At 44.1% G+C, this 24577-nt stretch overlaps 1 protein-coding gene across 3 annotated transcripts in view; it reads right to left on the minus strand.

The window, feature by feature from the left end:
• Positions 1-784: 784 nt before the first annotated feature.
• Positions 785-24577, minus strand: part of meis1b (Meis homeobox 1 b) — a 77687-nt gene continuing 53894 nt past the window's right edge. The window contains exons 10-13 of one of the 3 annotated variants that reach the window (XM_079249433.1): positions 9481-9539; positions 7786-7875; positions 6932-7029; positions 785-2471 (exon numbers count right to left, since the gene is read on the minus strand). In XM_079249433.1, the coding sequence (XP_079105559.1) occupies positions 6971-7029; positions 7786-7875; positions 9481-9539 (208 nt within the window). In that variant the 3' untranslated portion in view covers positions 785-2471; positions 6932-6970. Of the gene's footprint in view, positions 2472-6585; positions 6731-6931; positions 7030-7785; positions 7876-9399; positions 9540-24577 lie in introns of those variants that run through there. The other 2 variants (XM_079249431.1, XM_079249432.1) reach the window with 2 other exon arrangements.

A 24577-nucleotide genomic window follows, 5' to 3' on the forward strand; every position in this document is an offset into this window, starting at 1 on the left:
ATTTCGTCTTCTTTAGTGTAAATAGCATTCACTTCGGCAAAGGCAGTAAAGATACAATAGTTGCTTGGAGGGGAGATGGGGAGAAAGAAGGGTAGAATATTGATTTATACGCACTTCTTGTTATAGATAAAATAGACCCTCTTGTTCACTGATTTGAAGGGAAAAAAACATCAACAACGAGACAGTGACTTTTGTATTCAGAGCTGCTCTCCGAAATGTATTAATCAGGCAAAACTCGCTTGGCTCTTCCCTGGTCGGCTCAGCCTCTCCCTCCTGAAGTGCAGAGTAATCCCGGAGACAAGCTCGGCTTCAAGCGGAGCCTTTTGACTGCGGGCAACAAGGCGTGAGGGAGAACTAATCTTCCCATTTACACGTTTCTAGCAATTTTACCTAAATGAATTTTAATGCTAAATGAAGGATAGCCGGCTTTTTCGCCGAGCCCCTCTTCCCTTGCATCCCCTCAGTGTGTGAGGAAATTACAGCAGTACGCGCGCATTAGCTGCACATTTTCCGCAGCAATGGGAGGGAACTTGACTTCTGTCCATGTTCCTCAGGTAGAAACGGACCTGTGCTTGTGTCAGCATGATTCATCTTTCACACCAACACTTACAGACTTCAGGCTTGTTTTGTTGTCAAGATATGACAGAAATATGATCTGAGACTTGTTAGTTCTCTTATTTGAAGAAAAGATTTATTTACAGCACAGATGTACACGTATACCCTTCAAAGAAAAAAGAATAAGAATCATGACTTGTCCTCAAAGGAAATTTTAAAGATGTGCGTAATACATGTCTGAAGCAATGGATAATGAAGCAATAATAACACACACACACACATTCACACAGCCATATTCCCCAATCACATGCACATGGCCACACACACACACACACACACACACACACACACAGCAACTTTTACATTCTCTCCTGTCTGTTGATCAGCATTACATCATCTGGTTAAATCAAAATAAAGGGACTGTGGCATAAATGGTGTTTTCTCATAAAGTCCGCCTCTCCCTGTTAGCAGGCTACATCAAATGATGAGGGGAAGAGAATCCATTGGCCATGCAAGTGCTCAGCCATGTGACATTAAACACATCAATAAGACACTGGAATAGACTTTCAGAGGCCCCCTGATCACAAACACACGTGGAGAAAAAAGGAAACATGTTTGTGGGACACTTGGAGTTTCCTCCTTCTCCATGATCTCGCTTTCAGACTGTTAGCATGTCAGGATGTTAGCCGTCGCTGCGCCTACGTTGTGTTTGTCCTAATAAGTACAAAATGGATGAAGTAGAAAAGTGGACAATGGCAACTTTGTCCAATCTAAAAAGTCAGTTTCTACAAAGTGTGTTCAAGTTGAAGTTGTTCTGTTCGGAGTTTGTCTTTAGCGCTTCAAAAGCCCAAAAGACTTTCTTTAAACCTGGAGAGGATAACGCAGGAAACTGATATGGTTTATGAGAAAATCTGGATCGCCATCACTCTCTTTAACAATCCAAAGAAAGGCTGCAAGAAATGAAAAGAGTGATTGCATTGTTCATTTATTCACTTCTTTCTTTGCAAATGCATTGTGATTCAGCGGAGGGAGGGCAGGTTTGATGGAGACTGTGCACACGCACACACACACGCAAACACACATACAGGTTGTGGAAAGAAACCAGAAAAAAAGAGAAAAGTTCACATCCTTTTTTAAAAAATCTATTAGAAACAACATAATATGCAGAACAATACAATAGCATTTACAATACTTAAATTCCCAGTTCTTGTGAGAGTCCAGCGTAATTTTACAACTGTATACAGTATATTTTCTTTCTCCACTCGCTTCCCAAAAGTTGGGGTTGATATAGTTAAACTTTTTAATTTCTTTTCTTTCGCTTTCCTTCTTTCCAGGTTTCAATCCACTATATTTTTAAAGGGCACCTCCTTTTCTTTGCTAGTGTCCTGTCAGATACAGACGTTGGCTTCTCTTTGGTCCAATTCCATCGTCCCAAAGAGTGGAGTGCTCCGCGCAGGAAGTCTCTAGTTTTTGCCAGAGTCAAGAAGAAATCATCAGGCGCCACATTCACCAAAGGTACAGGCAAGTGATCCAAAGAGTCAATCACAATCACTTTAATGGAGGAATCCATGTGGGCCTTGTGGGCAGTGGCAAGAAGGGGGTGAAGTCTTGTGCCCACCAGAGACTGAGAAGATTCTCAGGAGAGAGAGAGAGGGGTGGGGGGGGGGGGGGGGGGGGGGGGCTCATCTGACTTGGGTGAGGTTTGATATTCTGTGCATCACCTTTGCTAAATACATAGACAAAGATTGCAGGCAGCCATGGAAGACTTCCATGCTGTAGACAGCAGCCGAATAAAATATTATCGGTTCTTCAAGGTGAGCAAAGGAGTTTCTGTTGCCATCAGGAAGTCCGGCATCCCCTTCTTAAGCGCCATAGACCTCGGTGAGACAGATGATCCCCCAGTTTGCCCTGCAGCTCTGAGAAAAGAAAAGATTAAACTGATTAATGATCAGTTCAGCTCTAATAACATGGTATCATCATTCTCAAAACTGTTCAGGAGCATTTTATTGGTTGAAACCTCTCAGAACACTGAAGTTGCATAGATGAAACACTGAAATGCACATGTGCACAATGCATGATGTTGGGGGAAAAAAAAGTTAAACTTTAACATGCAAGTATATCTAGGTCAAGTCAAATGAGCATCCCAAGCTCTGAACAGGTTGGCCTTTTTCCACCAGAGACTGTAAGCTTGTAACTACAAAAGAAAACTATTAAATGAGTTAGACATCATTAATCATTCATTAAACACAACAATAGATCACACTGGACTTCAGAGAGTAGAGTCTGAGGTTACATTTTCAGGCTGACAGCACTCTAACATTATAGGACCTGCTGATGAGAGCTTGTTGGAGCAGTTTGGCATGTGGCAGCTGGAAAACTAACATTAATCTGGGTCAGAATCCAGACCAGAGTCTGCACTTCACATACTGCTTGGATACAGGAGACACGGAGAGAACACCAAGGGTTTAGCGAGTTAATCCTACACCCACAATAATGCTACTTTAACCGTAGGAAAGGACTTAAAGACCAAACACGACTGACTTGAGATGATACTGAGGTCGAGTGCAAAACATTTCCAGGATAATCTGTTTAACCAGACTGCAAGGAAATTTAAAATTAGCTTTATATCTTTCTTTCAATCGCTCGCTGTCAGTATTTGTTTTCAAAAGTTGCACTGATTTAAAAAAAAAAAAGAAAAAAAGGCTCAAGTTACTTAGTGTCACTCTGCCAAAACAGCTTCAACTGGTGCAACCTGCTGCATGCCTTCAAACCTGCTCAGACAATGACAAATGTAAAGAAATCCCTCTGCACCCTCTTCTCTCCCTGCATTCCTCTCTGCAGCACCAACAATAGCAGTCATCTGTCTCTGCAGGTGGAAAGTCACCACCGAGGACCCAACGCCATTGTCAAAACCAAAGAGAGAGAGGTGAGGCCCACAGTCACCTTGTCCACGACTTCACCACGAGGATCATAACAGAGAACACAAAAGGGAGCAAGGAAAGCGACAAGGAGGTGCTGCAAAATGACAATGACTTATCACCCTCATCTCTTAGTTTCTATCTCAGCTACAGGACAGAAAACATTTGTGGACTTGATGGCATGAAACCAGTTAAACACACTGAAGTTAGGATTTGACTGACAGAAGACAAACACATCAACAAAGAAGCTGCCAAACAATCAATTCATCTGTTGCTTTGCTGCATCAAGTTGTTTGAATTTCCTGCATTTCCTCCCCTGGTTAACAAGACTGTCCTGATTACTGCAGTAAACCCGTGTCAAGGGTCTAATAAATGCTATGCGTGCTTGAGAGAGCACACATTACTAATAAGGTTTTTCACTTACTAAGCCAATCAATACATCGAGCTGTAAGCCTCATTTCTTAGACTCCAACGGGGGATTCCAGAGGGGCCAAATCAACAGGGATACACATTCACAATACAAGGAGCCACAAGATCCCCATTGGGACCTGTTTTTTCAGCTTTTTTCTTTTTTTCCTCCTAGTGTTCGTTAATAGTAAAAGTTCATCCAGCAGAAAAATAGTTTAGGGTTTGGGGGGGGTGACAGTGGGAGGGTTTGTAGTAGTTGGAATTTGAGGGAAGGGATCTTGACCCCTTAGCAAGAAGGTTAACAAATTTGTGCTTAATGATTGCAGCAATGAATTCTGGGACAAAGGGTCTCCAGCCGAGACTGGAAGCAAAGGGGTTACGAGCAGCGTTCATTCAAGCGTTCCACCCGACATTTTGGGGAAAAAGCTCCTAGTGGGTAGGAGCAGGAAAAATTCCAAACACTCTGCGTCATAATTAATTCTTCCACTCTGTGATAGCTTTTGTCCTGAAAATGAAAATTACCGTTTTTCAGAGGCTGCCCCTGGCTAATATCGTGGAGGAGGGAAAGCAGGGGCGAGGAAGAGGAGAAAGAGGGTAAGGGTCACCGCAGAGTCACTCTGGTCGCTATCAAAGGCTCAGCTCGCTTCTGCTTCACTTGCTGGGCTTCATCTCCGCTGACAGGTGTATTGTTTCGCAAGGGGATATGAGCTCTGTAATCATCATTGGGTGGAAAGCATAACGCTCTTCACTAAGCACGACTAATTGGCTTTAGTTTTAACTAATGTTGCCGTGTGACTGCTAGGCACACCTTCTGTATGGAGGCTCCACACCGCTCAATTCAGCCCCGCGGAAACCAAATCTCAACTCTCCTAATGAAAACTGCTTATAAAATATAATGAACCTGTGCTCGCTTAATCAAATAAGATAGCAGCCCCCCCCCCTCCTCTGTAATAACCTATTAATTTAATTGGTCATGAAAGAATATAAGACATCACTTACATTTAATTGACCTAAAAAAGGAAAGTAGCCATGTTTGACTCAGGCTAGCTTTAGTAGCAGCGGCTAGCTGATGAAGCTATAAAAAAAAGGTTCATCAGGAAGAACAGTAGACATTTTTCTATCACATCATTCTCCTGACTTCTTCCCCCTTCCCTCCCTCTTTTTCACTCCACCCCCCCCCCCCCTTGTCATTTCCTCTTCTCTTGCTCGCCATCTCTTCATCCGCCCCTCCCTCTTTCTGTCTACCTCTACCTCGGTCTTCTGTTTTTCCTCCGTCTACCGCCTTCTCTGCGCTTTGCTAGACTCGCTGAGGATTCCTCTGGTGGCCCAATTACGAGATTCAGCAGGCAAATTGAGGCTGTTTAAAGCAAGGTCTGCTGGGAAGGCTAGCAGCTGCTGGAAGGAGGCTGCTTGGACACGGCGAACCAGCCCTCATGTTTACACACTCGCACATAAACACAGACACACACGCCTCATTCTGAAGCACAGCGCTCTCTGTTTCTACCTCCTACATTTCAAACCTGAAAGATGTCATTCCATACGAGACTCTCCTGTTGTAGTTGTGGACATTCATGTTTGAGACAAGGGCTGCATATTTTCACTATGGTGCACACACCATAGTGTGCTTGGGTATTATGTGGAGGGTTAATGGTCTCTATTTTTGTAAACTGAATAAGTCAAATCCATTGGTCACACCTCTGGTGATGGCATATTTAATTTGGATCTAGTCAATTAGGCCCAGCTAAGCTCCATACCCTGCTGGCTACCTCCTCCATTTTGCACTAGTTTATGTCCTTTCCCTGTGCCAGGAGTAATCCTATTACCATACACACATATGCACATACACATATACAGTTATGCAGACCCACATGGTTGTTTGCATGTATAGTATAAATGTGTGGTTGGCTATATAACACACACACACACACACACACATGCTGGACGTATCCGTGTTAGAAAACAAAACAATGATATTTAAGTAAGTCTGGACTCAAAGACACTTTTCACTGTGACAGAACCAAGCCTGTATACATCCAGAATTATGTGGGAGTCTGTTTTGCCCTGGGGCAGGAGTGAGGGAAGGGAAGAGAAGGGAATTGTGGGGAGGGGGGGTGAGGTGAGAGAAAGAGGAAGAGGAAGAAAAAAACAGAAATAGGTGTTGTGTGAAAGAGATGGAGGAGGAAAATTGACAGTGAGAAAAACCACAAAGAGGGAGCAAGCATTAGAAACACGGAGAGAAGGTGGGTGGTGCTCCTGTAGCTGGTTAGCTTGTGTGTATTAATGTGTCTCATGCATCAACAGCAACTCGGCAGATTTATGACACTTAAGGGGCGCTCACTTCTCTCCCTCTCCTTGCACCGGCAACGACTGCTTACATTTTTGCCAATCAGTCTGTTGCTATAGCAACATCCCCCCCCCCCCCCCCCCCCCCCACACACACACACACACACACAGACACACACACACACACATATTCCCTTCTGAGTCCCCCACCCATCCCTTGTCCCAACCCTTCCATCTCCTCATTTCACTTTTCCATGTTAATGAAAACACGCAGTGTATAAAATGCATTTAATTAATTCATATTTACACATTTTGTCACCAATAATCACTAGTTGTCTATTCAGCTGCTTTTATTAGCCTCTTTTTCATGTTTTGTGTTTCTTACCTCCCCTGTCTGATATGGAAAATGTTCAGTTCTGAAGCTCCTGGATGTGTGTGACAGCGAAGCAGCAACATGCAGACTACATCCACAAAGAGTTCCAAGGCTGTGATCAAAGGCTCTTATCACCACACCGAGGGTGGGAGAGTTAGACAGAGAGGTACAGCCTGGGAAGAGCCTGTTGTATCTAAAACCCATTTAAGCACATGAATGAACCGTTTCCAGATATGTGAGTTTGCCAAAAGAAGCAGCTCCAACATGTAAAACCCTCATAATCTTTACATTTTTAGTACTGCACAGGAGTGTGTGTGTTACTATGTCTGAATCTAACATTCTGAGGAACATCTTGCAGAAATAATCACTCAGTTGTGTATTGGTGTGTACTTACATTCCCCTTTGTGTTGTGATTGGTCGGACTCTGGTAGGGCTACATGTAGTGCCACTGACCTTCCATACCCATGTTCATGCCCATTCCACCCATTGGTCCTGGGAGACACAAAGACAAGAAACTTCAATAAAAATCTTCCATTTCCGCAGCATCTGTTTAAGCAGGAGAGCGTTTACACCGTGCCCAACAGCACTACGGTTTGACTGGGAAGCTAATTTGACAGACAGCGTAGCAACAGAGCCCTCTGGATCTGGCAGAGGGAGGTGCGTGAAAATGTTGAGGAGGGCTGCAGAGTGGTTAAGTAGCCTGGCAGTTCATCCAAACCTGCTGACTTTGTGTGGAGGGTAAGATGGGGTGAGAGACTTGAGAGAATTCCAGAAAAACAGGGGATATAGGAGGAGGAGAGGAGCTTAAGGACAAACTCTGGGATTAGACCTGATGGCGTGAGAGAAGGACCGACTCTGAGGCGACGGGAATGGGGAAGAGGATGGTGGTGGAATATGATTGACCACACCTGTTCTGGTTTTTGCATTTCATGGAGGAGAGCGACAGTGTGTGTGTGTGTGTTTGTTTCTTCTACGTTGCTGCACGGTTTACACCCAAACCACCATGCAGCACACATATAACTCCCACTAAGAGCTTTTGTATGAAAATAAGACAAGCATCATGATGGTACAATAAACCAGCAACATGGCAGATGCTGAGTGAAGCAAACATCTAAAACCAAAAGAGACGGAGAGGAGGACAAGACAAACAGAGGAAGGACTCACAAAGACAAAAGAATGAAAATGAGAAAACAACAGCAAAGAATGATGGGATGAAAGAAAGGGACAGACACGCAGAGAAAGCCTTACCAGGTGGTCTGATTCCCATGTGCTGCTGACCGTCCATGACGAAGCCCCCCATCGGCTGGCCATCTGGATTGTAGGGAGCTCCTTGACTTACTGTGGATGGAGGAGAAGACGGGGAGGGAGGGATAGAGGGAGGTAGCAGAGTGGTCAATTAGTGCTTTTAATTAAGGCTCAGTGGCCAGAGCGGGATCATCTGTTGGCTGGTGCACGCACAGGAAGCCGCCATTGTCTGTCAACGTCATTCTGCTCCATGTCTGTGCAGCCGGCCACTGTAAGTCCCTGGAAGACTTTAATGCAGCTAAATGCTCTAATAGGGATCAGGCTGGGAGTTTAATATACTGTACACTATGGTACATTTAAGACACACAAGGACTTTGGTTTTAATGTAATTATTTAATTAGTGGCAAAAGCAAACCGATGTTTGTAATACTGGAGTCTGTTTGATTTCAGATTAATTCCTTTTGTTTTAATATGAGGAGCAAAGATTAATGACTGAGTTCAGTGCACTAACGTTACCATATCTGTTGATTTTCTACTTCTTTAAATTCTACGTTCAGATTGCTGCTTGAGCAAACAAATGCTAACAGTTAAGTTGTAATTTATACAATTTAGTGATACTGAATAATGAGGTTCAAATGTACAGCCACTAACATAAACATAAGCAGTGTGATAGAGCTACATAACTGCTGCTCTTTTCAACGTCAAATAACACATATGATTAAAGAAAGAAGCTGAACTGGAGGCTGGCCCTCTCCCCAGTCGCCGTTTGTGACAACAAAACTTCATTCTTGCTAAATAGCCCCAGAGATCTTCTCCTACCTCAAAGCTTTATCTTATAAATCCTGCCTAAAGCTGAGCAGCCAAGATAAGTGAAACCTGAGCGGGTTCCAATTTTTTGCTCTCCTCCATTGTTCTGCTCTCATAGAAAACCACTTACCTTCGATTTAGGCTGTTTGGGGGTCAGTCAAGCAAAAGCAAGACCTCGGCCCCACTGAATGCCTTTGAACTTTACTGCGCCCCTAATGCCACCCTGACCTCTGACCCCTATTACAGGTAATAAACTTTACGGCAGTCCAAACCAAGCCATGCACCAGGGGGACCGCTCACTCACTCCCCTCGCTCCCTGAAACAGCCGCAAATAGGGTAGAGGGATGGTGTTTAAAGGAGTGGTTGGGGAGAGGGGGGGGAGGTAAAAACAGGTCTGGAGCCAAAAAGCCAATCAGCGGTCACCCAAAAAAAGAAACGGGCGTAGTTGTCTTTATGTTATGGTTTGAGCCAGAGGGGCAATTTTTCTTTTTTTTTTCTTTCCTTTGCCTGGTTGCTAAAGAAGAAGGAAGAAGTTAAGAGCAAACTTTTTTTTTTTTTTTTGACAACCAAGCTAGTTTTGTTTACAGGATGAGAAGAAAATAAATCCACTCTCCATAAACTCGTTTTCAGCCAAATTATTCTATTATTAATAGTTTTTCCACCCCAAATGGCATGTCAAAGTTGATTAATGGTTGCTGTTAATGTTGCATTGTTTTGGTTTTTCATTTTAGTGGTAAGTAATGGCAGCGGAGGAGAAAGTCCCCAAAGGATTTGGGCATTCCAAGAAGGGAGCATCAGTCCTGTATTTACCGGCTGAGGGGCCTCCGGGTGCATGGAGGGTGGACGGCTTTCGCCTGCGTGACTTGAAAACAGTAACTATAGGAGACTTGCCTGCACGGTTTGACTGGTCGATCATGGGCTGCACTATTCTCCTCCTCGCGTTAATGAACCTGAGGAAGGTGAAGAGAAGGAGGAAGAGGATGGTAAAAAGGAGGAGGGGCATGAAAGGAAGGAGAGGAGACAAAAACACAGAAATATGGTCAGGGCTTTACTGAAAACATGATTAAGCGAAAAAATGCTGACTAATGCTTTGAAGATCTTGGCATCCAGCATAAAAACAACCACACTGCCAAATCAACATCTTTCTTTTAGCTAACCATAACAGCGATATGGAGTAATTATTCTCCCATAAGCAACGTTGAGCCCCTGCAAAGCCCCCGGTTAGGCCACAGAGAAAGTCACATCTTAACAACTTAGTAACCAAGGCAGTCATGTTTGAAAATGCAAAACTCCACAACTTGTGCAAACTTGCCTCGACATACACACAGCCAACACTGAACAGTGGGGTCTTTGTGGGGCGAGGCTTAGCCGGGATTTTTCTCTCTGCCTGTCTGAAACATTTCAACCCATCTCGCTTTGTTGGAGATGTTCCACCTCGCAACGAGCCGAGATTGCTGACTGTTTAACACGCTTGGCTTCGAACGTGGCAGTGTGGGAAGTGTTGCTGACAGAAACATGTCACGTTGCCACTGGTGAGAGGCATTGTTTTGGGTGACACTCCTGCTACGACAGGTGACCATGTGTTTCCTTTTTTAGTGTCAGTGTGTTTTCACAAGGGGCAAGATTTTGCTCACATATCCTTGGATTAACCTCTTTACTCCATGACCTCCTATAAAAATGCATCGTCAAACCATTTATACACACACACACACACACAATCCCATTCCTGCATGCATTCACACATTCACCCCCTTGTGCGCGCTCACATAGGCAGCGATCTGGCCTTGCTCAGTCTAAACCCTTTTGAAATGACCCTTTGGCCTGTAATGACCCTGAGGAGAGAGGGCTCTTGGGGTTTCTGACTTGATTTATGTGTTCCTGCTGTTGCCCCACCGGACACTTCTATTTCATTTTTGAAAGGGGAGCGTTAGCTCAACTTAAAGGGAACAATAGTACTTTTTTCTACTTTTAAAGCTGGAAAATGGAGCGTTTAGGAGCTCAAGGGAAGGTGAGAAGGTTGCACAAGAAACAAAAGGGCACAAACATGGTGCATCTGTTTGAACCCCAGTAAGCGACCAGAAGTTTCTTGCTTTGTATCTGTTTAATATTCCCTCATCAGAACTGCTTTATATGGCTCCTCCTTTTTCTTTTTTTTAGCCTGGTGTCGATCCTGTTTTATGTCCTGAAGACAGTGCTGCAGGGAAACGATGAGACAAAGAGTGGCAAAAGAAACACAGAATGATTTACAGCCTAATTGTGTTTTGGTGTTTTAGGTCTCATAAGATGCTTCAGGGGAAAAAGGAAAAGAAAAAAAGTCAGCGGCGCAAGTGCAGTTCTCAGGTGGGAACTGAAGAGATGGGGATCTTATCATTTGGACTTGGGCTTTTCGCTGTTTTGTTCTGCATTTGTTACAATAAAAAAGTTTGCTGAATTGGAATTTTAGAGGAGGGAGATAGAAACAGAAAAAGCTAGGGAGGAATGCAAGAATGCACTGACATGGCAGAGCACCATTAAATGAGGGAACGTCTGGAGTTTTATCACCAATGCTCCTTCTCCCTCCCTTCCTCCCCAGCTACCCTGTTTTGCTGGGGAGATATGGGAGGAGGAGCAAAGTAGTGAGGGCAAAGAGGGTTGAGGAGGCCTGAGCATTCCTTTAACTCTCCTCTCCTCTGCTGTCCAAACCCTTTACAGAAGGACGAGGTCAACTGGAGGCCAGTGCTGGCTAACTGTTGACCTCTCCTTCTCTTCACCTCCTTCCTCCTGTCGCTCCTTGCTTTCTCCTTGCTTGTTCTTCTTCTGTTGTGCTTGATGTCTCTGGTGAAACATGTTTTTTCCTTCTACCTTCCTTCATAGAACAAAGGAAGTCGTTTTGGCAGGAGGTGAACTCTTCTTAGAAAGTTCTGCATATATTCTTGGTACAGTGCTACTCGGGGAGGAATGTAACTGACCTGGAACTTGCTGTGAACTATGACATCAATACCGAGTTACAGAGAGAATTTAACAGGATTAGCATGACTGCTACAGCTGATACTAAAGTTCTAAGTTTGTTGCCATCACGACTTCTAAAAGAACAACAGTGACTCTGCCTCTCTGTATCTGTTTCCTTCTCCTGCTCATTCCCTCCTTATCATTCCTTCCCTGTATGGTGGAAACTGGCAGCCCACCTCCCAGCAGTGATTCTACAGTCTGACCCACCAAACTCCCTCCTCCTCTCAAACTCTTGCTGGTTTCCTGTCCCTGTCGTCCCTATATCTGAGGCCAGATGCACCATGGGGCCTGGAACAAAGGATAAAATGCCTCTCATAATAGCAGCCAGGGGAATGGAGCGATGGAGAGCTGGAGAATAGGAGGGAAGGAGGAGTGAGAGAGTGGGGCTCTGGTCTGCAAACCAGACACTCTTGCTGTGACGGTTAATAAGCTGACAGAAAGATGGAGAGAAAAGAAAAAGAAAGGTAGAGGACTCAGAGAGATAAAGAGTGATGGAGGAACACAAAGGAACAAGAGAGGGGCAGAATGGAAAGCAATAGTGAGGCTTCACCTTTTGGCGACCCCTGGGTGCTATAGGGCCGGTGTTTATGGCCTGTTCACTCCCCTGCCTCCCTTCACAACACAATGAGCTACACTATTCAGCTTCACTAGGAGCAACAATAGCTGGGTTATTTTGGTGTGACACCACTGGTGGTACGCATAAGTTGGGCAAAAAACCCCAAAACAAGCCGGAGGTAGGATGACTTGTACAGCTCAGGGAACCCAACATGGTATGAACACTGTCAGGAGTGCGAGTTGGATCCCCACCGGGGACACACATGTTTGACATATGCATGCGAGCCATGATGCAGCGGATCAGAAAACATGTCTGCCATATGTTACGCCAGAGCTGAAGGCACTGAAGTCATATAAGGAGACTGGGGGAGTTTTATTCTCTTTTGTCTCCAATCTATTTCTCCTTCTGAGATTCCCAATGTTGGGATTAATTCTCCAACCTCTCTCCCTCCTTCTCTGGGAAGAGTGGAACTGATTGCGACGGCGTCTGCCAAGCCCCTGCTAATGTCCTATTCTCATTACACCCGAGACACACACACACACACACACACACAGGCACACTGAGCCGAGTCAGCCGCACACAGGTGTACACGAAGCGCACGTGAAATGCCCAATTAAAAGCAAGAAATTGTCTTTTTCATCAGCTGCCTTTGTTGCGTGACCAATTAGGGGATAATTTAATAACGAGCAGTGGAAAGATGCAGATTGGATATACAAAAGGTTACCCTGCAAGCTCACTGATTTAAATTCATGTGGAGTTCTCAATATCTGTGGCACACATACTCACACATGCACATCTCCTGAGCCTACGACCAATATATTATATTAGTAATACGAGACACACTGAAACACGCAAACGTGCACACGTCCTCGGCACCAATATTACATTAGTAATCTGAGAGTTTTTGCACGTGCACGGCCTGTACAAACCTCAAAGTTATACACAGCTGGATATTTCAGCATCACATACATTTATCAGGACCTGGCGGTGTATTTCAGCGCACGTCGACAGAGGTTTACATGCATATTCAAATCTGAGAGCCGCTTAAAATAACTGTGTAACCACACACTCCTCTTGGCTGCCAATCAATGTGATTTAAAACACTTAAGAGAAAGCAAGCTCTGACGGGTAGAGTCGTGTAGTTATCATCAGGTTGTCACTGCGTGGCTACCATCAATTGTATGCTGCTCAACCACAATTAACGCCCGCTCCATATATCCTTCCTACACACTGCTGACACACCCAGATGCACACACAAGTGATTATGAAATGAAATACTTAATTTATGTCCTTCCCTTCTTTGGGTGTAACTTTTAAATAAACCCTCCTTCATTACTGCGATGAGGGTTTAGGCATCAGTCATGTTTAACACCAGCAGCAAGTCGACTAAGCATGTTGAGATTAAGTCCATTCATGTCCTACATGTATCATTTCAGAACTTTATCCTGTGTCCAAGCACCTTATCACTTCCTTACATAATTATTAGTTATTATTCTTACAGAAGTTACACACATCTGGAGGTGGCAGTGTGCTCATATCTGCATGTGTGTGTATGTTTGCAAGCAAGCATGTGGGTGTGTGAGGGAAGTACAGTTATGAGTTTCTCCCCTTGTTATCCTCAGTTGACGAGTTAACTCATAAATCACCTCCTTCTCGTTTCCCTTCTACATCTCCCTCCCTCCCTCTCTCTCCTCCTCGGTGTCATTTACAGGTCAGATGTTTGGATTAGATGATTCAGATTAGTTTAAATTTTCACAAGTCTATTTGTAACATATTCACAGTTTAGTGATAAAAATATAAACAGTATATTAAAAAAAAAAAACATGATTTTCTGTTCAATAAACTTTGTAATCTTTTCCACTTCAGATCCAGACTCCTCGTTATTGGCAGACTTTTTCCACAACAGTCACCAATGGAAAAAAAATCATAAAAAGAAATTAATTTTAATGATTGCAAAGTCGATGTTTGGACTAATGTCATTCAAATAAAATAAATCCTTCAAAAGTAGGAAATGTATTCATATGTCTGTTTCTAAATCTTTACTATTAGAGGTATTTGCCTTAATCTGTACATATGTGGAAAAAAATCTAATGTTCCATTTAGTCTTTAGGTTCCTGAATCATTCTGTGACAAATCAGCTGCATCTTTAGATGTGGGAATCTTATATGCAGGATAGGAGCCACTCATTCTGCAGAGTTCTAAGCTCCAAGCTTGCAACTATATGAGTCAGCCAAACTTAATGCTGAGCAAAGACACTTGCATTGTCTTTAATTTGTCCATGCAGTTTTCAACAAGTACAAATTCCTGCGAGCACCTACACGGTTACAGAAATAGGCCTCAGCTCCGTCGGCTTCGTGCTCGCACTTGTCAGTGCTGCATTGTTCTCAATGTTTTCCCAAGACTTTTTTTTTTTTTTTTTTTTTTTTTTTAAAAAACCAATTAACAGACCACAGATAGCTGAACTCACCCATATTTCCTCACCAAATCCTGCAACACATCATCATCATGATTCCTTGAGATTTCCAACCTCGTCGTACAGAAAACGCCAATGCACATCACGCCTGTGGTAAAAGCGTTGAAATGTACTTATCGCATCAAGGTTAGCAGCCACAAGAAAAAAACAATCACTCATGCATGGACGTACATAAACAGTATGGACACGCACTTGATAAGTACGGTTGAGGTGAGGTCATGCAGGAGTCACATGACCAAGTCTGAGAGCTGTTTGGCTGCAGCTTGGTTGGTATGGGACAAGAGGCCTGTGTTTTGAGTCAGCACAACATGCAAAGTCTTTATTGGCACGCAAATAGGTCCTGAACCATCTCCAAATGAATGCATAGCTATGTACACACACCCACTGACACACAGGCATTCAGTGCATCCAAGGCTGCTGATCCAGCTTCTAATAACATGAGGAGGATTAGCAGGATCCAGTGCCACATATGGAGGGAAACTTAAGAAAACAGTGTGAAATTTAAAAGGAGCTTTAGACTGAGAACAGACATGGGGTCACTTAATCCCCATTACTGCACACACATAAAATGCAAGTATGTATGGGCGTGCACACACACACACACACACACACACACACACACACACACACACACACACACACACACACACACACACACACACACAAACAGTCCCTGTTGCTCTACTACCTAAGAGCCCAGTGTCCATTAAGACAGCCATGAATCTACCACTAAAGCTGGTTTTACAGAGTGGAGCAACAGGCTGGGTAACTGCTCTCACACACACACACACAAACACACACACACACACTAGAGAGGAGCTCAGTGTGTATGCATGTGTCCATGACAACCAGGTGCCTCACAGAGTTATAGAGAGGAACTGTTGGCCACTTGAAAAACATACATGAACCCATTGGCTCTGACTGAGCTGGCTTTGCAACACCCAGCGACTTCTAAATGGGACTCGCCAAAAAGACAAAATATAAACAAAAGGGGGGGGGGTAAAGGGGTCAAGGCAGAGGTACAATCACAGAAAAGACATAGAAACAGCGATTAAGACGGTAGAGGAGAGCCTGTAGCTGTCACATGCGACCCCAGACACTCTCTTTATCTCTGTTCCCGCTTCCCTTCAGACGCATTCAGCCAGTCCTGGACTCAGCCAGTCAGTCATCCATCAATGCCAAAAAAAAAGAGGGGGAGGGCTTGAAGCCTGGCTTTGCCCAGGAACAACATGGCAGTGCCTTCCTGCCTTCTCTACAAACATAACCCTGGACGGAGCCTCTGTCCTTTAGGCTTGGATCGAAATGAGTGTGTGGCTCCGAGTATACACACGAGTCTGTTCTGCTTGAGTGCTTTTTTTTTTTTTTTTTTTAAATCCATTTGCTTATATACATTGTCTGTTTTTATTCACCCCACTCACCAAAAAAAGGGTAGAACCCCCCCCCCCCCCCCCCCCCCCCACTTCCCTCTCCAAAAAAAGGCTCTGTTCAGACAGGGATGAACAATGGTGTCACACAGAGCCAGTACTGCTGACAGGGCTTGCGGTGTGGACTGATTCAAACAAAGTGGTTGACCTAAATCCCCCCCCCATACTGCCTGTGTCATATCCTGTCTTTGGAGTGTCACTTCCCCCGCCGGCTCACAGCAGCTTTCACTATGGGAGATCCCTACGACTGCCCAGAAACAAGTAAAAGCAGTTTTAGGCTTCCAAAGTAATCCTAAATGAAAAAAAAATACAATTTTTTATGAAAAAAAAAATAATTAAAGCTTATTTTAATTGAACAAATCAATGTCAGCCCCTCTTTAGTTGTAAAAGTAGCTGTCCCATGTTTCCTGGCAGAAAAACACTTGCTTTGCATCCCGCTGATTTCCCTCCTCAACTGTTTTTTCTTTTTTTCATCAACATGAGAAATCATCAGCGTGAGAGCATCAACTGACTGATGGCGGCAAGTACGACAGGAACCATGTGTGCTTCCACACAGACCCTGGCATTCACATTGTGCTGCCTTTCATGTTTTGGAGCCCCCCCCCCTTTACCCTCCCCGCCCCGCTACAAAAGGAGGTTGAAAAGCAAGGGAGAGGAGTGGGAAGAAAAGAAGAGGGAATAAAAAAGACAGAGAGAGGGGCGAATGAAGAGAAATGCAGGTTTGGCCTCGGGCGGCGTGCTGTGATGTAAGAGAAACAGAGAGAGAGGGGGGATAAAGAGGGAGGAAAGGGGGAGGAGAGATGGCATTCGGTGCACTGTGTCTTTGCACATTGACACCTATGCACTTGCACACAAACACAAACACACACACACACACAGATTTCTGTTGACATAATACAGTAACGAGCAGCTTGTGTCTGCACAGGCTGAAGATTCCTGTAAAAGGCTATTGTTAGCAACAGACTCCAAACCAGGGAAGGAAAACAACACTTTTTACAGTTTTCTTGCATTTTAAGTTGATGTTGAAATCTGAGGGTGAGGTCATACGTGTGTGTGTGTGTGTGTGTGTGTGTGTGTGCGTGTGTGTGTGTGTGTGTGTGTGTGTGTGTGTGTGTGGTATCTCCTGTAATGTCAGGAAGTTTCAGGCTGAAGGAACTTGACAGAGGTGCAGTGTATGAAAGCAGCTTAAGGGCATGGGCTGTAACTCGCTGTTAATTCCAAAACACACACACACACACACACACACACACACACACACACACACACACACACACCTTGGAGGACTTTCTGTGAACAAGTTCCAGCATTTCTCTTTCTAACCTGTCAACATACTAAACCACACAACTTATCACCTGTTTGTCTCTAACTTCCTAATAATTAACCATTTAAGTCCTGCTCAACTGGGGCCAAACTTCCTGTTTGGGCTTTTATTTATAGTAGATAAGAATATTTTTCAGATATGATAAAAATAAACCAGTTATTTAGCCAACAAAACACTGGAAAGGGCCTCATGAACAAACATCCATAGATAAAGAGACGAACAAGGATATTAAGCCAGGTGTGAGAGTTATATCTCGTTTTGTTTATAGATTGTCTTCACTTTTCTCTCTAATATGTCTTGTTTCATAGACGTAGCCATATTTACATCAATACTTTATGTACAGTTTGATGTTGTACATTCACAAAAAGAATTGAATAAATATCTTAGTGTTTATGTTTGGATGAGGTGGGTTACTTTCTGAACTATAAAGTGTTTTAACCACATCACTGATCATTTGAAATGATTCCTGTTTCTGCATCTGCAGAACAAACCTGGAATATTTTCTCTACTCATTGAAATGAAACAACAGTTTCAACTGATGGAAAAAATAAAATCGAAGGGAATTAGTTTTGTTTCTTTTGGCCTTTTCAATGGTTTGGTTCCAAAAAGCAACCACTACTCAGAGTAGTTTATTCACTCCAAACCAGTTCATGTAAAGCAGGAGTCACTAACTCTGGTCCTTGAGAGCTAGCATCCTGCCAGTTTTAGTATTTCCCTGATACAACACACTTGATTGATATGAAAAGGTTCTTCACCTGCTTGAAAATGAGCCATTGACTTGGATCAGGTGTGTTGCAGCAGGGAAACATGAAAACCTGCAGGATGGCAGGTCTCAAGGATCAGAGCTGGTGACGTTAAGTTACTATTTTTTTAATGTACTATTTGAACACAATTTGAATTATATTGTGACACAGCTTGTGTCTTTCTTGCTTTATATTACAATATTTTTATCTGTTCCACAGATTTGCTAGAAGAGTGAAGGATTGGAAGCAATCTTTAGAAAAAGGAAAAGCCTGACATTTCCAGGTGGTAGAGGTGTCAATTATAGGTTAGAATTCAGTAGAAGATGCAGTTGTCCTCACCAGAAACAAACGTTCACTAAAGGAAAATGGTTAACTTTTTTTTCCCTTTAGAATATCAGGATACCGTCTGGGAAGATGTCTGCCAACCATGTCGCTGTTCAGGGTGGAAGTTTTTGGTTTTGTTTTTTTTTAACTATTTGTAATTCATATCTTCTAAATGTGCATCCATAATGGGAGATGAGCATGCCGCTAATATTAATGCAACTTGTAAGAAACAAACACAAAAACAATGCAGTTTAATGAACGTTGTCCGTGCAACCAACATTTAGGATGAACATTGGTGCACCAACGTTTGGGATGAACATTGGTGCACCAACGTTTAGGATGAACATTGGTGCACCAACGTTTAGGATGAACATTGGTGCACCAACGTTTAGGATGAACATTGGTGCACAGAAATGTGCTACTTTAGGTTAAAAACATCTAGAAACTTTGGTTTTCATGTCTTTTATCTCACCTGTCACTTCCTCTTTCACTGCCTAACCTCCATCTGTCTGCTGCTTTTCAACTTGCTTGCAGAAACCCGATAAGCAGCGTACATATATGTGTCATACCTAAAAAGCTTCAACGTCTGTCCACTCTGCCCTTTTAAATACTCCCTCTCTTTCTCTCCCCCAACTCTCGCTCTGTCCAGGCTTTTAAGACGTTCGTAAAAGGAGGTCTTATTGACAAAACAATTGCTCGGCGGGGCTTAAACACTGCCTTTAAAGGGGTATTATTAAATTGCAGGCAGGAAGGGGAGGGGCAGCCAACAAGGGAAACCTGATGACCTCGCTATCGATTTTTACATCACCGGAGCGTTAGGAAAACTTAGCGCAGAGATACTGACTGCATCCAGAGAGAGACATTTTATATGTTGCACATTGAGCTTTTAGCCGCTGCCTGTTTGCAGAATGGTGTAATTGTGTAAGCAGGTAAAAGGTTGTGTTGTTCAAGAACACTTTGATACTGTGGCTGCAGACAGATCTACACCTGAGTCTATCAGCAAACCTAAATCTAATCACTGTGTGCATTCTTTCCTTGGTGATTTATATTCCATCTATATCACAAAACGATTTTTATTGCATGCTGATAGGTCGATTTTAGTTTTATTTGCTTAAAGATAAAAGATTTTAGGTAAAAAATGATGATAAATGATGTTTTTTTTGTTTTTATTCAAAGGTCTGGTGGTAAATGTGGCTTTGTCATGTACTAATGAAAATAGATGTTAGAAACAAACACATGAAGATTTTTGTTAGTTACGATGCCTAATTTGCTTCTCCAGCTTTTCATTATCTTATTTCGAGGACATATAAATATGTCTATCAAGTGAAAAGCAGAGAATGTTCCTTGTGTTTCCACAGTGTGGACAGCGTAATCACTTGCCCGGACAGATTCCTGCGTTTTAGAGCGTGAAAAGTTAAATCGGTTGTTGCTGGAGAAATTCCTTACATTTAAAAGCACCATAACTGTACATATGAATTCCTGAGATTTACTGCAAAGATGACACCTTTTGCAAGAAGATATGTTACTTTTGACACTTGATGCCACTCCTGCAGAAACTTCAGATTGCATTTAAATTGATAAGAAGTGTTTTAGAACATGACTGTAGACATAAAATACTGTAGATCATAAACACATGAATGTCTCATAGCTTTAAAATCACAAATAAAACATTTATTTGTTTTTATCTATAGAATTACAAGTTTTGGCGTCATTGTGAGAAAGACCTGAGTGTGTGTTAGCTTGTACATCACACACACGTGCACTTGTGTGTGAAGCCCAGACTTCCCTCTCCCCAGCCACATTTGCCAACTCTGCGGGGGGGATCCCGAGGCGTTCCCAGGCCAGCCGAGAGATGTAATCCCTCCAGCGTGTCCTGGGTCTTCCCTGGGGTCTCCTCCCCGAGGGACGTGCCTGGAACACCTCACCAGGGAGGCGTCCAGGAGGCATCCTGACCAGATGCCCGAGCCACCTCAACTGGTTCCTCTCGATGCGAAGGAGCAGCGGCTCTACTCTGATCTCCTCCCGGATGACCGAGCTCCTCACCCTATCTCTAAGGGAGAGCCCGGCCACCCTGCGGAGGAAACTTATTTCAGCCGCCTGTATACGAGATCTCGTTCTTTCGGTCACGACCCACAGCTCATGACCATAGGTGAGGGTAGGAACGTAGATCGACTGATAAATCGAGAGCTTCGCCTTCTGGCTCAGCTCCTTCTTCACCACGACAGACCGGCGCAGAGTCTGCATTACTGCAGACGCCGCACCGATCCGTCTGTCGATCTCGCGCTCCATCCTTCCCTCACTCGTGAACAAGACCCCGAGATATTTAAACTCCTCCACTTGAGGCAGGACCTGACTCCCGACCCGGAGAGGGCAATGCACCCTATTCCAGCTGAGGACCATGGTCTCAGATTTGGAGGTGCTGATTCTCATTCCAGCCGCTTCACACTCGGCCGCGAATCGCTCAAGCGAGAGCTGGAGATCACGACCAGATGAAGCCAACAGGACCACGTCATCCGCAAAAAGCAGGGACCCAATCCTGAGGCCACCAAGTCGGATCCCCTCAACCCCTCGGCTGCGCCTAGAAATTCTGTCCATATAAGTTATGAACAGAATCGGTGATAAAGGGCAGCCTTGGCGGAGTCCAACCCTCACCGGAAACGAATCCGACTTACTACCAGCAATGCGGACCAAGCTCTGACACCTGTCGTACAGGGACCGGACAGCTCGTACAAGGGGGTCTGGTACCCCATACTCCCGGAGTACCCCCCACAGGAGCCCCCGGGGGACACGGTCGAATGCCTTCTCCAGGTCCACAAAGCACATGTAGACTGGTTGGGCAAACTCCCATGCCCCCCCCAGGACCCCAGAGAGGGTATAGAGCTGGTCCACTGTTCCGCGACCAGGACGAAAACCACACTGCTCCTCCTCAATCCGGGATTCAACTATCCGGCGGACCCTCCTCTCCAGGACCCCTGAATAGACCTTACCAGGGAGGCTGAGGAGTGTGATTCCCCTGTAATTGGAACACACCCTCCGGTCCCCCTTCTTAAAAAGGGGGACCACCACCCCAGTCTGCCAATCCAGCGGTACTGCCCCTGATGTCCACGCGATGCTGCAGAGGCGTGTCAGCCAGGACAGCCGCACAGCATCCAGAGCCTTAAGGAACTCCGGGCGGATCTCATCCACCCCCGGGGCCTTGCCGCCAAGGAGCTTTTTGACCACCTCAGCGACTTCAGCCCCAGAGATAGGAGAGTCCACCCATTGTGAGATGCATTTAGGCGTATGTTTACATTCTCTATACAAGATTCTGTATGTATGAATGTTAACACACATGCTCATACAAACAGCATAACACACACACACACACACACACACACACACACACACACACACACACACACACACACACACACACACACACACAGTTTCTTCATTCAAATTGAGATTCCCTAGTGCAGCGTATTTCTGCCAATAATTCATGAGTGATCTGCGCCCCTTGCCGGCCTTTAGCATTTTTATTTAATCTGCTGAGCCCCACTACGTGCTCGCTCATCAATAATGCACGCAGACATGTGTGTTAACACATCTACGGTGCGTGAGAGAAAGAGCAAGGGAAAGTGTGTGAGTGTCCGGCAGATAACGAATGGTTATGCGAGATAAAGCACATGATAATGAGGGGATTGTGTTTGAGGAAGAGAAAGTGTGTGTTCCTGATGTCCTGCGTTGGAACATGTGAGCGGACTGAAGTGTGTATTATTTGTTAGCTGTACACACTTTTCAGCTTTAAATCCTCCCCCTGCTGGGACTACAAACATGGATGACCCACAGTTCATCTGCATCCTTTTGACAGCCTCACTGTGTGTGTGTGTGAACACACTCCTGTGAAGTTTTTCTATGCTTTCTGAAGTCCTCTTTGCTTTTATTCACAGTTGTAGATTTTATTCAGTGCACACACACACAAAAGTAAAGAGCTGTGTACAGTATGAGTGTGTGCACATGTGTTCATGTGTGTGTTTGCGAGTGTTTTTTTCAATAGCCACTAACAAACAGAATCACATCTAGGGAAATTGACTTCACCAAATCAGTGGGTCAGGAGGTAACATCACTGGGGGTTGCTATGGAGACACCCAATGACGGGGCTTCCCATCCAGCACAACAACACACCTGTGAAATGGCAGTTCCTCTAACAGAACCGCTTTCTGTCTTTCTCTCCCACTCTCTGTGATTGTCTTGTATTCCTCTTTAACATCTTTTCATATTTGATTTCTTCCCCACATTTATTTTATTTTTTTACTTTGCATTGTTTTGTCTTTATCTCTCCGTCGCCCCATTTTCCCTTTATTGTTTTCCTACTCTATCGCCCTTCCATGCTACAGCATACAGCTCGCTTGCTCAAACAGCCAAACCATGCATGGAAATGTGCCTGTGGACAAGTGTGCACATGCACACATGTACACACACGTATATGCACACACACACTTGTATACAAGGAAATGTGAGGGGGCAGCGGGATCCCACCATGCAGGGTTTAACAACTAATACCCCTTAGATTAACCACCCCCGGTTCTTCTCTCTCTCTCATACACTCAAACACACACACATACAACATCTTCCCAAACCAAGATTAGCCACCTACGATCTACACAGTGTGTGGTGGTCTTGCACAAACACACACATGCACACCTTCAGGGTTTGTTGCCATACCCCTACCAATAAAAAATAACAAACAGAACGGGTGCATGCAGTCAGCCTTAAATGACCAAGCTACAGTTCATGTGACTGTCTGACTCACTCTATCACACACAACACACACACACACACACTCTGACACAGTTTGGCTTTATCACAGCTGTAAGAATTGATCCCTCATGGATTTCAGAGAGAGGGGTCACGTGATTTGATAACCTCTACAGGATTCCCTCTCCGGTCAGGAAGCAGTGTGTGTGTGTGTGTGTGTGTGTGTGTGTGTGTGTGTGTGTGTGTGTGTGTGTGTGTGTGTGTGTGTGTGTGTGTGTGTGTGTGTGTGTGTGTGTGTGTGTGTGCTCTGCTTTTGCCTGGTATAATATGAATTCTCCACAGACTGATACATCATACCCTAATCTAACACCCGTCTGTCTCTGAGGTCTCGGATTGAACAATGGCTGGGAATAATGTTAACATCATTACACTGCTGGTAATGGGGACTTATCATGTCTCATCTCCTCCTCTCCCTCTGCCCTTATCTTCCTCTCTTTTTCTTCATCTCTTTTGTTTTACTCTGGCTCTTTAGAGCTCTCTCGTCGTCTGCGCCTTCTTGCCTTTTCTGCACTCAACACTTTCATGCTCATACCTCACAACTCACCGATACTTTCAAGGATTATTTTAAGGGCTGTGCAGATCAAACACCCTCTGCCTGGGCCTTGCTTCAGTTACCCAGACTTCAGCCCCTTTAATTAGACATGGCTAATAACACCAAGCATGTGCTGATAGCCATCTCTCTGATAAGACAAGCTGCACAAGGACATAGGCCCCCTTTCTACCTTTTACAGTGTTACCTAAGGTTAAAATGGATAGTTAGCAACCTTATTTTATGGCCCCGGCCCGTCACACTTGTGCCCAATTAACTGCCTTGTTGGCACTTACAGAGCTGTAATTTGCAAAGGCAGGTTAGCAATCATACTCCACACTTCTAAGCAAGGCTGCTTGTTAAACAGGACAACTTGAAATGTTAGCGTGTTGTGGAAAAGCACTAAATACTCATAACACATGGTCACAGAAACCCAACGAGAAGATTTTCAACAGAATAATGGTCTGAAGATAATCTGCAGTTTATGCCCACTTTTCAAACATCATTTGAGAACAACTTCTTCTAAATAAGCAACAAAACTCAGCAGCTGACCATCTCTGTTTAGAATAGAAAAAACTTTGGGCAAATTTGACTCCCCCAGAAAAAAAAACATGATGTTCAGCCAAATAAGAACAAATATTTTAATCACAGTAACACTTCAGAAAACTGCAAAACCTCAAAATAAGTCAGTCAAACTGAAGCCCTGTGATTAGTCTCAAAACCACCACTTTTCATGTAATCATTCTTGTATAAATTGTGCATGTTTGATGGTTTATTGGATATTTTCAGATAGTAGTTAATTAACATGGATGCTCATGTTTGGCTGAGTTATG

Source organism: Telmatherina bonti, assembly GCF_933228915.1.
Source record: "Telmatherina bonti genome assembly, chromosome: 11".
NCBI classification, from domain to species: domain Eukaryota; kingdom Metazoa; phylum Chordata; class Actinopteri; order Atheriniformes; family Telmatherinidae; genus Telmatherina; species Telmatherina bonti.